The 17,561-nt window shown below is 39.2% G+C and overlaps 2 protein-coding genes and 2 long non-coding RNA genes across 4 annotated transcripts; 1 reads left to right on the top strand and 3 right to left on the bottom strand.

The window, feature by feature from the left end:
* Window positions 1-6,472: 6,472 nt before the first annotated feature.
* LOC149402440 (uncharacterized) lies at window positions 6,473-6,845 on the bottom strand. Its single transcript, XR_016296031.1, has 3 exons — window positions 6,773-6,845; window positions 6,637-6,684; window positions 6,473-6,538 (listed from the first exon to the last, which is right to left on the bottom strand). It is a non-coding gene; the product is annotated as an uncharacterized LOC149402440 (long non-coding RNA).
* A 14-nt stretch (window positions 6,846-6,859) lies between these two features.
* On the bottom strand, window positions 6,860-7,314 carry LOC149402439 (uncharacterized). Its single transcript, XR_016296030.1, has 3 exons — window positions 7,228-7,314; window positions 7,082-7,165; window positions 6,860-7,015 (listed from the first exon to the last, which is right to left on the bottom strand). It is a non-coding gene; the product is annotated as an uncharacterized LOC149402439 (long non-coding RNA).
* Window positions 7,315-7,338: 24 nt separating this feature from the next.
* Window positions 7,339-13,295, bottom strand: LOC149402438 (uncharacterized; the record flags this gene model as incomplete). Its single annotated transcript, XM_089608378.1, has 6 exons — window positions 13,283-13,295; window positions 13,069-13,180; window positions 8,396-8,636; window positions 8,012-8,323; window positions 7,794-7,901; window positions 7,339-7,713 (listed from the first exon to the last, which is right to left on the bottom strand). Coding segments are annotated over exons 1-6 (1,161 nt in total), but the record flags the coding sequence as incomplete, so codon positions are not given.
* A 2,161-nt stretch (window positions 13,296-15,456) lies between these two features.
* On the top strand, window positions 15,457-16,929 carry LOC149402437 (uncharacterized). The gene has a single exon (XM_089608377.1). The coding sequence runs from the start codon at window positions 15,457-15,459 to the stop codon at window positions 16,927-16,929; it is 1,473 nt and encodes a 490-aa protein (XP_089464503.1).
* Window positions 16,930-17,561: the final 632 nt, after the last annotated feature.

The raw sequence follows: 17,561 nt of genomic DNA, 5'->3' as shown, positions 1-17,561 counted from the left end.
GTTGTTAGGGGAAACTCACTGTGGTCGACCGACCCATATTGAATGGCGATATCGGTACGTCGGGTTAGGCCGACGGTTTTGCGTGCCAAATTTTTGTTGTTGTATCGGGGGTGGCCCAACGACTTTGCCTCGTGCCATTTGGCGACCGAAGATGTTGCACCGGGTATGGTCATGCGACTTTGTGTTCGTGCCATCGGCGATCGAACGTATGTGTTGCGCCGGGTATGGCCCGACGACTTTGTGTTTGTGCCATTGGCGACCGAATGTATGTGTTGCGCCGGGTATGGCCCGGCGATTTTGTGTTCGTTCCATTGGCGATCGAACATATGTGTTGCGCAGGGTATGGCCCGGCGACTTTGTGTTCGTGCCATTGGCAACCGAACGTATGTGTTGCACCAGGTATGGCCTGGCGACTTTATGTTCGTCCCATTGGCGATCGAATGTATGTGTTGTGCCAAGTATAGCCCGATGGATTTTGATTTCGTGCCATTGGCGACCGAACGTATGTGTTGCACCGGGTATGGCCTGACGGCTTTTGTGTTTGTGCCATTGGCGACCGAACGTATGTGTGTAGCAGAGGGAGTAGCTCTTCCGCCTTTACCTGCGCCTTTACACGACTTACGGCACGCCGGGTTAGGCAGACGATTTTACTCAAACCCGTGTATTTCGTGCCATTGGCGACCGAATGTGTATGGCTCAGACTTGGCCGTTTAGGTTTGAGGCAGCGCCTTTACGTGACTTACATGCGTCGGGAGTGGCCCAACGACTTTTACATGCGCTTTTATGCGACTTACGGCACGCCGGGTTAGGCCGACGATTTCACTCAAACCCGTATGCTCGAAGGGCCGTCGAGGTTTTAGCTTCTTAAGCCTGTATCCCCGTGTGTGTGCGGAGGACTTAAGCATGTATTTGGCGATCTTACTTCGTGCTAGTTGGCCACCGAAGGCGCATCGAGTTAGGTCGACGACTTTACTCAAACCCATATGCTCGAAGGGCTGGCGGGGTTTGATCTTCCTAAGCCCGTATTCCCGTGTGTGTGCGGGGAACTTAAGGTTTTGTTTTTTGGGCAGTGTTTTTCGCTTGGATTCCTCGCCAGCTAACGATGTAGCCTAGGAACTTCTCGGACCCAACCCCAAACACGCATTTGTTGGGATTGGGCTTCATTTTGTACTGGCGGAGGATTAAGAACATCTCCCTCAGGTTGTCTACGTGATTAGTAGCCATTAGGCTTTTAACAAGCATGTCGTCCACATATACTTCCATAGTCTTGCCGATTTGATCGGCGAAGATCCGGTTTACCAATCATTGGTAAGTAGCTCTTGCATTCTTAAGGCCAAAAGGAATGACCTTGTAGCAGTAGAGGCCTCGATCAGTGACGAAGGTTGTCTTTATCTGATCGGACTTGTGCATTCCTATGTGGTTATAGCCCGAGTAGGCGTCCATGATACTTAGTAGCTCGTGTCCGACCGTGGCGTCGACCAGTTGTTCGATGCGTGGAAGCGGAAAGCAATCTTTTGGGCAGGCTTTGTTAAGATCTTTGTAGTCTATACAAATGCGCCACTTCCCATTAGGCTTTTTACCATCACCACGTTGGCCACCCACTTGGGGTACTTGGCTTCTCGTATGAAGCCAGCGAAGAGAAGCTTTTCAACTTCTTCGTTTATCGCTAGGTATCGTTCAGGATTGAACCCGCGTATAGCTTGTACTTTTTCGGCGATGTTTTTGTCGTCTTTCAACTGGTGCACAATCACATCAGGGTCTATTCCACGCATGTCAGCATGCTGTCTTTCGAAGACCACACTTTAAACTTGAATAATGTTTATTTCGTTCATTCGTTTGGGAAGAACTTAATATCTTTTACTCGTCTTCGTGAGCAAGATTATTGTTTAAAGTTCATTAAGAATGAAATTCGTATTTCGTTTCCTGATAATTCTAGCGTCACTGTTGCATGTATGAAGAATGTTCTTTTTTACATTTATCTAACTCAACCTTCGCTTTTAGACACTGAAATAGATGATGATCTAGTTAGGGAGCCAAAGAGGATCAAACTTTATGATTCCTCCAATCTAATAAAATCAACATATCTCTGGCACTTAAGACTTGGTCATATCAGTATAGACAGGATTAAATGACTTGTGAGGGACGGTCCACTTGAAGCTGTTGGAATTGATCTAGGGTTAAGAAAAGATTTAACGCTTCGAGCAAGCGGCGGAATTTAAAAATTTTCTTTCAAACAAGTAAAACGTTTTTACTAACCTAGACAAAGAGCAAGTACATATAAATTAAACCTATAAACGAGCATTATATGTTTACTAACCTTTGAGAAGCTTGAACGTTGATAAGCCTTAGGATGGTTGAAACATTCGTTTCCCCTCGCATCACGTCTCTCTTCTTTCCTCGGGAACTCGAGCAACCACGAAAGTTTCTATCACAATAATCACTCGAGAAAGAAAGGAATTAGTGTGTGGGCACTTTTAAACATGACGACTCAAGAACAAGTCTCAAAGTCGAAGAGCTAAAACACTAGGTCAACTGTGGACCTAGGTGCCAAAAAAAATGAAAGAAAACTAGAGAGAGGAAGAGAGAGGGGCGGCCAAGTCTAGAGAGAGATGAGCTCAATCTCTAAAACTTTGGAATGAATAAAATGAGGGGAATGAGGGCTCTATTTATAGGAGAGGAATTACTTTCGACAAGGTAGTTTCCTCTTCTATAGAATATCACATATTCATGAGCAAATATTTCCCTTTATCCCACATGAGTCCCACGGCCAAGGAGTCCTTCTAGAAGGCTTGGATTTGTTCCCTCTTTTGTTTTTCTTCTCCCTTGACCCATTTGGCTGAACCCCTCCTTTCCTCATACAGGAAATTTGTTTCCTATTTTTTTTTTGGCAAGTATCTTCATCCATTAATGCACAAAATTGGTCTCTCTTTTTCTCTTATTTCGACGGCCAAGACACCTAATAGAAGGTGTTTCTAGATTTTTCTTCATTTGTTCATGACAACATAAGAAAGGCCCATTAAGAATTTATTGACATTCATTTCATTCTATGTCCAATAAGACGGAATTACCCTTTAGACAATTTTCGTCAAAACTTGTCTCGTTCTTGTTTTGACTTAGCTTCTAGTTTAACTATTCCTACTCGATATGATTTGTGACAGTGACCTCATGGATCCAAATGAACAAAGCTTGAGCTAAAATACTTGGACTCAAAAAATCACAAACCTTTTCCAAGTTTAGTTTAATGTCAACTAACTCCACTAAAGAGTTGACACTAAGAATCTCTCGGTTCAAATGAATTTATTTTCTACTCAAGAATTCAACTAAATTGTGATGACTGGATCCACTGAATATTATCTATGTTTACCCTTCATGAATATCATCAGCTAGTCGGGATTTACAAAATTACCATTTTACCCTTCTAGCTGTTATTTCCTCAACTCCTTTGTCGTTTGTGAATAAGTTAGAAACAATGTATTTACAAGGAGCTAACAAGTGACATTGATTCATCCAAAAGAGTCATGACTCAATTTGGACACTGGCCAGTTCATTTATTCACATTCCAAGGAACAAAGCATGCGGTGATATACATTGCATTTCAACAATCTTGTACATGAATTCCATATCTATGAGAACTTCACAAAGTTACTCATGACATTTTCATAACTTAGTACCTCACCAATAGGTCTTGTTAAGAATCACATAGTGAATCTGAACTCTGACTTTCTCAAATGAGAATACATAAGCTATGAAATGGCATGTCTCATTTAAGGATTGAGATAAGCATGATGCAATTCATACGTAGTGACCTCGAGACATAAGAGGTTAAATGGTTTGTTCTTATCTTGTCTCTAGAAGTGTACTGGTCAATTCAGTACCATCAGAAGATACCTAGAAGAACTATAGAGTGTCCAACACTCAATGTCCCATAACCAGACATTATAGATTCTCCTAACAATCGTACTAAGATCAATAGTCCTTTGATCCTTAGATTGTGAATGTATTGTTTTAAGAAAACCATGAAGAGTTTGTTCATGCATATCGATATTTGTCTCTTCATGTGTTGTTAGGTTTGTTTATGGAATAAAGACTCACTACTACAAAAACATTGATTAACAGCGTTTTTTAAACGCTGTGAAATATGATTGAAGGCGTTTTTTGCACGCTGTTGTATCGCATGAGGTTAAAAGTATTCCACGGCGCCTAAAATAAACGCTGTCTAAAGTGGTGCCACGTAGGAGCCACGTAAGAATTTGGGCGAAAAAGTTTTCGCGGAGTTTGTATATAAGCGCTGTCTAATGTTTTTCACAGCGTTTTTATATAAGCGATGTCTATTCTTTTCCAACGTGGCATCCACGTGTCTTCATGGCAGGTAAGAAGTTTTCACAGCGCTTATATGCAAACGCTGTCTATTCTTTTCGATTTTTTTTAAATACATAAAAATTTGAATATTACAAAAAATTCATGCACACAATTTCAATATATATTCCAAAATCCGAACCTAAACATACCAATACGAATTTTTAATAATCCATTCAATAATTTCAAAATCAAATTCTATTATTCGTACTTTGTACCATATATTTAAACCGAAACATATCAAACCATGTAAACGAATGTTCATGCACCGGAAACACACTCACTTTACATTCACATTTGACGATTTGACTTCCGTGTCCATAAAGTTTAACACCATTTTGTACCATTCTTCTCGATACGCATCTATTGCCTCATCCGTATAACTCTTCAACTATTCAAACTAATAATATATAAAAACGAGTTGTTTGTGAGTGAAACAATATATATACGTATTGAATATGTGTACTTAAATGTGTACATACCTCTGCAAACATTTATGAAAATCTCGAGTTTCAACAATGTTTTTCGTCATCATTGAAACAAAATAGCCACATTCAATTGTCGAAGGTTGTTTCGGTACCTGTAAAAAATATGTTAGATTGAAATATATAGTAATGGATATACTAGTTTAATTGTGCATATATATACCTTTGGAATATTCCATGAAAACTTCCTGTTACCGACAAAACTATAGAATGCTCTACACATGTATATAAAAGTTATAACAAAATAATCATAACTATTAATTTTAAATATATATATATATATATATATATATATATATATATATTTATGTTTTAATATACTCACAAGTCCACTATCGAATTCAAATGAGGCGGAACTCTTTTAGAATTCATGGGATCAAGAAAGTATGCCGTGCGCTTGCTAACATCCACCACCAGAAGAACCCAATGAAAACTATCAAAAAAATAATGCAAGTTAACATAAATTTAACCCGGTTAAATAAAAAGATATTTCTAGTGTAATTACTTACTCATAATTATAAGGCGCGAGTAAGAATTGACCAGGGAACAACTCTTTCATTCCCTTAAAAAGGTGTTCTGATCGCCCTATAGGCTCGTCTAATTGAGTTACAGACGGAGAAACGTCAATGGGATTGCTAAAGGCGAATTTTCGCAATTCTCTGCCAACCCGCATATGGTAACGTAAGTGTCTACAAAAGGAAAATAAAAACACAGAAGCTATAATAAAATCAATGTTATTATACTTAAAAAAGTTTTAAAGTTAGTATAAGAATATACCGTATATGAACTAGAATACAGTTTACTCCGATCTCCTTCATGTACATGAATTGCTCGACATCTTCCTTCATCAACTTTAATGTGACTTCGCCGTTGAACACACACTTTGGAAACTTATAATCGATCACAATATCATCATTTATTATTGAAATTCGATCTACCAATGTCGGTAATAATGATTCTTGATCGTGGAATGCTTGAAGAGGAGTTGCTTGACTTGAACCTTTTTTATGCACGCGATGAGTAGTAGATTTAGATTTTTTGTTTTTTAGCGATTTGGCAACCTTTTTACTCTTCTTTTGTGGTGGCTGTAACTCCTCCTGTGAATAGTAATTAAGATTATTACAATACAAATCAATTAATAGTAAAATACATTTAAAAAAAAAAATACTTACATCATCTTCGTAGATGACTAGAGATTTTGGCCATGCAACCATCGACTTAACAACGTGAGTGACTAAATACATTTCATCATTGACCGGTATCGGTAATTCATCTTCTAGATGATCAGGTTCAACGTCGCTCACATGCACGCGCACATTCTCGCTCCCAAGTAGAATTCCATGAATGCGATCACTTCCCGTATCTATCACATAACCATTTGCAACAATGTTCTCCAAATTTCCGATGGCAAGGAGACACTTTCTAGCGGGTATCTGAGGTATCGTCGTCGATATCACCGACAATTCGTTCTCTTTTGGAGGTATCGTCGTTGATGTCATCGGCACTTTGTTCTCTTTCGGAGGTATCGTCGTCGATGCCACCGGCACTTCGTTCTCTTTCGAAGGTCTCGTTGTCGATGCCACCAACACTTCGGTCTCTTTTGGAGGTGACAACATTTTTCTTTGAGCTCTCTTTGGTTTTGGCTTATGCAGTGGATGTTTAATTGATTGAGCTTCAGATTGTATCGGACGCATGACCTGAAACAATGGATATTATTAACACTATAAACATTGTTACACTATAACACAGTATCAATGCAGAGAATTGAAGGTGAATGGTTGAAGAGTAACTGTACCTTTGGCGTGCTTGTATTTATGGACGTCACTTGGGACTGTATATGCACCTGCGCGTGCATCAATTTTTATTAAACTAATTTATATTGTAAGTTGAACTATGTGATAATCAGCTCCAAGTTAATGATTATTATATACTTGATGTGGAGCAAGAGTTGAATCGCGCACGTAAGGTTCGAATGGTACGAAGTCAGACGTACAATCATGCATAGGAGACAACCCCTGCGAATATCTAGCCTGTTATAATTTCACATTATTTATTATAATAATCAACATATAATAACTTTAGATTATTACCTGAGGGGGATCGGAAATATGTGGTGACTTTGATGTGGAAGGCGCTTCGGAAGTAAACGGTACATGCGACTGATGTTGATCCTCCTATGATTTTACATTATGAACTAAATAAATTAACATATAAAACTTTAATTAAATTCAAAGAACTACCTCAGGGGGATCTGGAACGTATGGTGATTGTGATCTAGAAGGCGTTTCGGAACTAAACGGTACTTGCGATTGATGTCGACAATCCTACGAGTTCATGTTATTAGTTATAGAAATCCACCAATGTAAGCTATCTATCAAAATATTACCTGAAGAGGCTCTTGAGGATATGCTGACTGCGAGAAGTACTGCGAGAAATACGGATATTGTGAACCGAAATCCGGCGAGGGGGCTTGTGGTGGCCATGACGCACCATATTGAGGGCGATATTGAAAACCTGCTTGCGGTGTGAATGGAATATATGGCATACCATATTCTCCACTAGTATGATGCATGAACGGCATGTGTTGTTGTTGAGATCCGATTGGCCCTCCATTTATGTTTTCCCCTCGTTCTCTCTCAAACATTTGCAACTTCCTTTCGAGTTCTTTCTTTTCTTGTTGCAACAACAAGATCCGCTTTTGGGCTTCAAGGTCTGCTTCCTCTCTAGAAGGTACTTTCGACATATATCGCTTCCAAGGCACTGATCCACCAACACCTCGAGTGCGTCCGCTATATTCAGGTTTCGATAGAGCCGTAGTTAGGACATCTGCGGATCCATGTACTACAAATGTCCCGTCTTCTTGTATATTTTCCTACGCATAAGCAACAACAACAAATAATACATATCAATTTATTAACTCGCTCTATTAACTTTAAAATTATATATACTTACCATTTTTTTTATCACTTCTTCTTCATTTGTAAGCTTTCCATCTGCGTCTTTGCGTGCTTCTATCCAAACTTCAGCTCGATCAGGTTGTCTACCATCGTTTCTTTCCATCTATATTCTCACAATAGCATCATAGTTGACAAAAAAAAAAGGTAAAACGAGACAAAAATTTTGTCTTTTGGAAAAAATTTATAAAAATAAAAATGCAAAATCAGACTTACCAAATCACATCTAAGTGCGGCATATGGTTTTCGGGAAGTCCGATGAAGAAGGACTTGGCTGCTCTGATTTCCTTGTTTAGTTTTCCTAAGCGTTTCAAAATCAGGATTAATGCGACTTTGGACGAATCTAGTCCAATCTTCTAGAGCGATCCCGTACTCCAACTCCATTGTTGAAGTAAGAGACATCGGATCATCACCTGCTTTAAGCTTTTCAAAAATATTTTTTGTACGTTTCGTCTTAAAACCTCTCCATCGTGCCCCAATATTTTGCATCGCCTCGTCACGATAGCGATTCTCAACAATGAAGGTGTTCTGCCAAAATTGAATACGGCAAAATTTAAGTTATTTAAACCTATGTATAGAAAGAAGTACAAACAAACTTACTTGAACTTCATTCCAAAGACCGTCCTTCACATTCTCTTCCACGAGACGCCAATCATCGTGGTTGACTATTGACACTTTCTTGGCTAAATAGCCCAAAAAACTTCTATAAACTGGAGAGTTGTCACCAATCGCTTCTCCATAAACATCAAATTCTACACGTTGCTTGATTCCTTGACTCCTTAGACGTACAAGGTTCGGGAGCCTTGTTGGACCTCTTTTCCCTGGCTTATCTCGAGGTGACCTAGACATCAGACCTGTAAAATGTAAAAATATAACATTAGAAAGCACAATTAAAGTTACATATTAAGGAGCCTAATTAAATATCATACAAGAAATCACAATCAAAATAACAATAACATTTTAAGAGTTAACACTATATATACCCAAATTCCTTCTACGTTTTTCCTTAAATATAACGCGTCGTTCTCATCATCTACGACGGAGTTGGTATCACTGGTTGTCAAGCCTTTGGTTGGAGTTAAGTGCTCGAAAAGGACATCGCTCTCCTCAAATTCCTTCTGAACTTCATTTGCGTAATCTTTGCTTTGAGTAGCAAATACGTATGACCACTTCGAATCACTTTGACTTGTAACATAAAACACTTGCTTTACATGTGTTGCCATCACAAATGGCTCCCTTTTATGACCGTGTCTCTTGAGGTCCACCAATGTAGACCCATGTGCATTGACTTTTACTCCACCGTTACTCTCCACCCAATCACACAGAAATACCGGTGTTCAAAAAGACAAATAATCTATTTCCCATATTTCTTTTATCACTCCATAGTAAATCATATCTGAATTTATGGGATGTTTGTCCTTAGCGCTTGCGTACTGCATAGTCTCTGCTACTAAGCACAATCCACTGTTTTGAGTAACCCTTAACTTATCTCGCTTCTCAGTGGTGAATCGGACTCCATTTATGATGTAGCCTGAATGCTTAACGACTTGCGTTCTTGGTATCTTTGATAAATTATAGAGCATGTCACTAACACCAAGTTCACTTTGCATTATACGCATTTCGAACCATCGAGGAAAGGTACGACGATGTTCCTCTTGTGCCTTTCTCGCCGATCTTTTATTCGCTGCATCTTCTAGCAAAATATTCATATGTTCCCTGCAATTCACAATAATGGTTATAGCAAAGAAAAACATTATTATGACTACACATTTTAGTATTGGGAAAACTTACTCGATAAAAGGTTGAACCACACTTGAATTTTGTAGAACGGCTTGATGTGCCAATAAAAGATCTGCTTGCGCTACTGTATGCACTGCACCGTTTGTTACGCCTCTACTCACATTATAATCTTGATCTACTTTATCACGGAGACCAATAGATTCAAGATCGTGCAAGTATTCAGAACAACATTCAATGGATTCTTCAGCCATGTAACCTTCAACAATACATCCTTCAGGCCGATTTCGATTTCTAACATATCCCTTTAACACTTTCATAAATCTCTCAAAGGGATACATCCATCGAAGATAAACGGGCCCACACAACTCTACTTCTCTCACCAAGTGCACAATAAGATGAAGCATTATGTCAAAGAATGATGGAGGGAAGTATTGCTCCAATTTACATAATGTGATCTCGATGTCAGTTTGGAGCAGCTTTAGAATTGACACGTCCACCACTTTGGAGCAAAGAATGTTGAAGAACCCACAAAGCCGAATAAGAGCATTTCTCAATCGTTCTGGTAAAATCGACTCAATGGCAACAGGCAAAAAATGTTGCATTAACACATGTGTATCGTGCGACTTTCGGCCAAAAAGTTTCAACTCATTCATAGATACATAACTACGAATGTTTTCCGCATAGCCTTTGGGTACCTTAATATCAACCAAAGTTTGACAAAACTTCTGGTTTTCTTTTCTTGACAGAGTAAAAGAAGATGGTGGTAGATATATTCGCTTCCCATTTTCCCTCGGGGCTAGCTCTTCTCTTATTCCAAGTAACTCCATATCACGCCGCGAGGCTATACCGTCTTTTGTTTTCCCCGGGACATTTAGAAGAGTGCTGACAATACTCTCACATACATTTTTCTCAATGTGCATTACATCCAAATTATGACGTACAGGTAGATGTTTCCAATACTCCAGTTCAAAGAAGATTGATTTCTTCTTCCAACATTTATCGTCAAACATCTCTTTTGTCGTCTTTGTAGTCTTTTCTCCGGGTTTTTTCTTTGGAATTTTCCCAAACGGCTTGAACTTCATAGACGACACTCTCTCAAGTGTTTCAAGTCCTGTCAACGGTTGGCTATTTCTACCAAACTCTTTCTTGCTGTTGAACGCCTTCATTTGTCTTCGATATGGATGTCTTAGTCGTAAAAACCGTCGGTGACCCATGTACACCACCTTTTTCCCGTGCTCCAAGCGGAGAGTGCCTTCTTTATCTTCTCCACAAATGGGACATGCGTAATAGCCTTTCACGGAACATCCCGATAAATTACCGTAAGCAGGAAAATCATTTATCGTCCACATAAGAAGGGCTCTTAAAGTAAAATCCTCTCGAGAATATGCATCAAATGCATGTATACCATTTTCCCATAAATTTTTAAATTCATCAATCGATGGAGCCAAATAAACATCGATGTCATTAGCTGGCTGCTTCGGGCCAGAAATAAGTAAAGACATCAACATAAATTTGCGCTTCATGCACAACCACGGAGGAAGATTGTAAATTACAAGAAGCACCGGCCAACAGCTGTATCTGCTACTCTGGCTGCTATGTGGATTGATTCCATTGGCAGAAAGTGCAAGTCGTAAATTTCTTGGCTCTTTGGCAAAGTCTAGCCACAATGAGTCAACGTGTTTCCACGATGGTGAATCAGCAGGATGTCGTAGCATTCCATCGTCAACTCTTCTAGTCATATGCCAAGTTAAATTCTCGGCGTGCTCAAGATTTCGAAATAGGCGCCGCAGACGTGGGATAATAGGAATATGCCATAAGACTTTTGCAGGAATAGGAAGTTGTTTCTTTGGATTGTTTGCTCTCTTCCACCTTGATTCATTGCACACGGGACATTGCTCCAAACATTCGTATTCTTTACGGTAGAGGATACAATCGTTGCGGCATGCATGGATTTGGGTATAACCCAATCCGATGGCCGCCAATGTTTTCTTGGCTAGGTAAAGACTCGTTGGCAATTGATTGTCTTCGGGCAACATCTCTCTAAGCAATTCAAGGAGTTCTGAGAACATAACATCGCTGCATCCGAATTTAGCTTTTAGATTAAACAACCTTACTAAGATCGAGAGCTTTGTGAACTTGGGGCAGCCACGATAAAGTGGTTTTTCGGCATTGGATAGTAAGGAATGGAGATGTTCGGGATTATCAAGCAGTTCATCTTCTAGATCATCGACCATCTCAGCAACATACGGAGCATCAACATTGTTATCACCAAGACCTGTTTCGGTTGACGCTTCAGTACTCTTGCGCTTCTTAGACTTCTCACCATGATGTACCCATTCAGTGTAGCTTTTGTCGACACCATTTATGATCAAATGATCTCTTAAAGAACGGTTGTCCCCGTATTGATAATTTCCACATTTCTCACACGGACAAGGAATTCGATTTACATTCTGGCAAACCGATCGACAATGACTTAAGAATGATTCCACACCATCAATGTACTGTTTTGTTCCTCTATGAAAAGTCATCCATGACTTGTCCATTTGATCAGACTAAAAAAAAAATTGTATCAAACTCAAAACACTTTAAGAAATTATTTACTAAAACATAAATGACAAAGTATATATAGTTGAGACTCAAATAAAAAATGCCCTCAGCAAACAAAATAAAATATTTAATAATCAAATCATAAATTCAGAAAAGGACAAAATATTTAATACATTTATTTATTTCACAAAAAGACAAATAAATACTTTTGAATACAATAGAAGGCGTTTGTATATAAACGCCTTCATAACATACCATGTTGGACCTACCACTACTAAAATTAAATATAATAATGTGATTTGTTGCCATAAAAAGACAACCAAGACACTTTGTTTTCAATCAGAATACAATAAGTTACTTTGCTGCCTTTTTTTTTTATGTATGTGGCTTTATCTAGATCATAAACGACAAATCGTGATAAGCATAATTATGACAAGCTAAAAGTAGCTCATGAAAAGACCAAATTTCAATGCAAACATGTCAAATTTGGGAGCCTTTACAGCAAATAGTGCACGATTCAAGTTTGGCAAGAATTTTGTCTGGAAGTTTTTATTGTAATCTGGGCCACCTTTATCCAAAGACTGCCAATACCAAAAGGAAAGTCATGTTTATCATTAACAAATATTGACAATCAGATATTCTTTTCCGTTGTTTGCCTTGAGCATATATTTATAAATTTTACAGACTTGACTATAAAACAACTCAATTCAGCATATATCAAAGTTACAGTTATTATGTACGTTCAATATCGATGAACTTCAAAATTATTAAGACTTCTCTATGTCTAAGATCATAACAAGCTTATTTAGCAGAGCTTTATCTTTTTCTTTCACTAGTGTAAGAGTAAAATTTGTGAAATAAAACCCATTAAGCAATAACTCATTAAGCAAACAGACTGACAAGTCAAATAAAACCGAAAGGCGAATTCGAAAAAAGAAAAGAAAAACAAGAGCTAGAGCCAGAAAATAAAACATCGAAGGGATTACCTTTCTTTTAAATTCACTTGTCTCGAGAACTTGAACGACCGAGAGGTGAGTTTCACCGAGTAAGCCCTGCGAGAGATAATAAGAGACCAAGTCTTCAGGAAAGGAAATGAAGCTTGACATAGAGAGAGAGACAAGGGAAAAGAGAGTGAGAATTAGAGACAAACTGTTGAGTTTGCAGGCACAGAAGATACAAATGTTGTATCTTCTTGTATACACAGAACTGACATAATATAGAACAACGTTTATCACTTGGGTAATCTAAAAAATTTAGGATAATACTAAAATAACAATTCACAAACATATTACTATTATTGCATTAAACTACTTTATATAATAAGAACAAATAAACATATACCATATCTGTAGTACATATATACTTGCTACAAAATGAGCAAAAGGCACGATAACAATACTACAAGTAATAGTGATCAAGTTCTGAAGCACGACAAGAATAGTTGCACCAAATGTTACAAGCCCAACATATAGATCTCTGTACTCTCAGCTATCAATTCATGATGCACTAAAGCAAAAGCACTCACACAGCCTTTTTTTTTTCTTCTTCTTCTTATTCAGGAACGGCAAGTTGAAATAGCAATATATCAGGATGACTATACACAAATTACCTCAAGTACATCTCAGGACTCGCATATTAAGTAAAACAGGAAATCCATATACAAAGCACTTGCATAAAGAATATTTTCATAGGCTTAAATCATATGGATATGTAACATGAAGCAAGAGCTAGCCTTTCCTAAATTTAAAAAGAAATCAGGGACATTAAACTTTAATTCGTGTCTAAATCTGTAACACTTTCAGCAAGTATTTGGACGTGGTGCAAGACTCTGGCTATGATGATGCATCAGTGGTAGAAGTTGAGGTAATAATTTATTTATTTTTTGATAAAAGTAATCATACTTTTTCATGACTAATGCAAGTATGGTGACCTGTTATCTTTGATGGTCTGCCCCTTTGTTATTTATTTTGATGTTGAAATGTCTACTTATGCAGAACAAGTGATTTATTTTGTGAAGACACTCGATTGTTTTTGGAGAGACCATCTGATAAACATGAACAGGCTGAATTCAGCGGTAATCGCACATTATTAATATTACTATTACTATTATCATAGAATTAACTGTGCAGGTGAATGTAAGAAGTTTTGGACACCGAAATCCCCTGGAGGAATATAAAATTGATGGATGCCGATTCTTCATATCAATGCTTAGCACAACTCGGCGCTTGACCGTCGAATCACTTCTACAGTATTGGTCATCCCCAATGGAGTCCCAAGATTTATGTGTATATTAAGACTTGTAAGTTAGTGCTTCAATAGTTGAATTACCATTACCATTTTCAACTGCGTTGCAAGAGAGAGAGAGAGAGAGAGAGAGAGAGAGAGAGAGAGAGAGAGATACAGATCGGAGCCGGAGGGGAGGCGGCAGCGGCCGGCGGCGGCGGAGGAGCTGGAGAGGACGCGGCAGAAGCCGGCGGCAGCGGAGAGGAGGCCTTAGCCTTGGCCTTGGCCTTGGCTTGAGTGACCTCTTCTTGGGTCTCGGCGAGGAGGCCGATGGGGGCGCCGATGGGGGCGGTGTGGCCGATGGGTCTCGCGGACGATGGGGCTTTGGTCGTAGGTTGTCAGGGTGGAGGATTCGGTTGTCAATGGCTTCACATTACTCGGAGTGAGCAAAGAGGCTAGGGTGCGTCCGTGGAAACCGTGGAGAACGTGAGTATTTGGAGATTGGAGAAGAAGTTATTATACTCAGAGAATTAGGGGTTTTTTATTCTGCCATATTTTTTGGAAAAACGCTGTGAAACAATAACAAATAAATTAAATTCTGAAACTTACACGTGTCAAGCTATAATTGTACATTAACTTTTGACAGCGTTTGTATATAAACGCTGTCAAAACTTTTTTTTTTCAAAACCACTTCTTCTCCACATGGCTTTTTGTAATTCGAGGGAATAAAATGAAAGCGCTTATATATAAGCGCTGTCTTATGTTTTCCACAGCGTTTCTCTTCACAGGCCACGTGTCTTCTGTCTATTCGACAATAAAAAAAAGGGCAATTGGTGGCATAAATACCTGAACTTTACGAGTGTATACACTTTAATACCACATCTTTTTTTTTCGCGGCTAAAATACCAGACGTTGGTTTTTAGCACCATCGTTAAGCTAAAAACGTTAAATACCGACGTGGATTATGGAAAATGAATTTACAATTGAAAATGATGTAAAATAATCGGATTAAAATAAAACCCATAAAATAAAACCCATAAAAATGTACTCCAAATTTGAAAAAACCCCCAAAACGTAAAACCCCAAATTGTTTCTTCTTCTTTGTTTGTTCATCCTCGGCGTCTTCTTCACATCGCCGACGATCTGTTGTAATGGCTGAACATCAACAAGGGAATGACGACGATGACTTCGACCTGGAAGAGGAGGAGTATAACGACGAAGGAGAGCATGAAGACGACTTGCAGAACACGAGGACGAATCCTGAACATTGGTGGTCGGGGGTGAATGAGGTTTGCGCTGATGTACAGGGAGGCGACGATGAGTCTGATGGAGTTATGTCTGGCAGCGATCTCGTGAGCTTGTGTAGCGATGTGGACGAGCCATCAAACAAGACGTGCTGGAGCGAGTATAACCCACGGTCAAGCTCGACAGACTTTGTGTTCATGCTAGGTATGGGTTTTCCTTCTATGGACCATCTGAGGACAGTTTTGATAGAACAATTCATAAAGGGTGATAGAGAGTTTGAGTATGTGTTTAACGACCAAACAAGACTCAGAGCAAAATGTCGAGGGCTGGGCTGTAAGTGGGTGATTTATGCAAGAGTTCAGAATTCAGACAATAGGACAGTAAGGATTAATACTCTTGTCGATAAGCATGATTGTGGTATTGTTTTCGACAACAAACACGTGACAAGTCCATGGCTGTCGAAGCACTTTATGGAGCAGTTCAGACTCAATCCAAGTATGGATTACCAGAGTTTCAGAGAAATGACTTCGTCGACCAAATTCAGCAATGTGTCGAAGAGTACATTCTACAGGGCAAAGAAGAAAGCTAGAGAGCTATTGGAGGGGTCAGTCAAAGAACAATATGCGATCTTGGACGATTATTGCAAGCAATTGACGGCTACAGATCCAGGTACCATTGCTGTGTTGAAAACTAGATTCATAGGTGGTAAAAGAATATTTGAGCGAGTGTACATCAGTTTGAAAGCATGTAAAGATGGTTTTAACAAAGGTTGTCGGCCGATACTAGGATTTGATGGGTGTTTTTTGAAAGGCTATTCTAAGGGAATGATATTGGCTGCTGTTGGGATTGATGCAAACAATTCTCAATATCCGGTGGCGGTTGAGAAAGAAAATACTGCAACTTGGAAGTGGTTTATGAAGTTGTTGGTTGAAGATCTTGAGATAGAGAATCCTAAGAGGTTTACCCTGATATCCGACAGACAAAAGGGGCTAGAAATTGCAGTAGCAGAAGTGTTCCCCGGTGCCGAAGTCAGATTCTGCGTGAGACATCTTCACGCAAACTTCAAGCAACAACACAGTGGTCTTCTTCTCAAACAGATGCTTTGGTCTTGTGCGAGAGCGATTACACCGGCAGAGTTTACACAACGAATGATGGAGCTGAAGAATGAGGATGAGAAAGCATATGATTGGCTTGTTAAGAAAAACCCGAGAGAATGGAGCAAATCACATTTCAGAATCGATGTCAAATGTGATATGTTGGTCAATAACTTATGTGAAAGCTTCAACTCGGCTATAGTGGCTGCCAGAGACAAACCGATAGTGACGTTACTCGAGAAGATCCGATTTTGGATGATGTGTCGTGAAACGCATGATTTCTAGTAGTGACTAAAGTTTTACCATAAAGCTTCAGAAAAGGAAGAATGAATGAACGTTTCAACTTTTATTAATAAATAAGCAATTACAAGCAAGAGTCTTCGTAAGACTTTATTACACCAAATGTACATAAGTAAAGACTACAACTCTTCTTGTGGGCACCATTGACAACAAAGTCCCACTTGACTCAAAGAAGATGTGAGTAGTCCTTCATGCCTAATCCCTCCCGATGCTGGTCCAAGGCCTTGTTCGCTAGGGCCTTGTTGAATGGATCTGTCAGGTTGTCCACCGTTGAGATCTTCTTCACCTCCACGTCTCCGCGCTGCACAATCTATCGAATCAAATGGTATTTCCTCTCAATATGTTTAGAGCACTTATGGCTTCGAGGTTCCTTTGAGTTAGCGACAGCCCCACTATTATCACAATAAAGGGTCATGGGCTCGTCGACGTTTGGAACAACATCCAAATACTTAAGGAATTTTCTAAGCTAAACAGCCTCTTTGGATTCTTCACAAGCAGCCACATATTCTGCTTTCATTGTGGCGTCAGCAATGCAAGATTGCTTAATACTCCTCCACACACAGCTCCACCATTAAGGATGAACATAGATCCCGAAGTGGATATCCTGGAATCCTTAT

This window comes from Urtica dioica, chromosome 3, assembly GCF_054948205.1.
Source record: "Urtica dioica subsp. dioica isolate 48M chromosome 3, U.dioica_male_clone48M_v1_H2, whole genome shotgun sequence".
NCBI lineage: Eukaryota > Viridiplantae > Streptophyta > Magnoliopsida > Rosales > Urticaceae > Urtica > Urtica dioica.
Note: the sequence above shows the minus strand (reverse complement) of the source record. Positions and strands in the feature narration are given on the sequence as shown.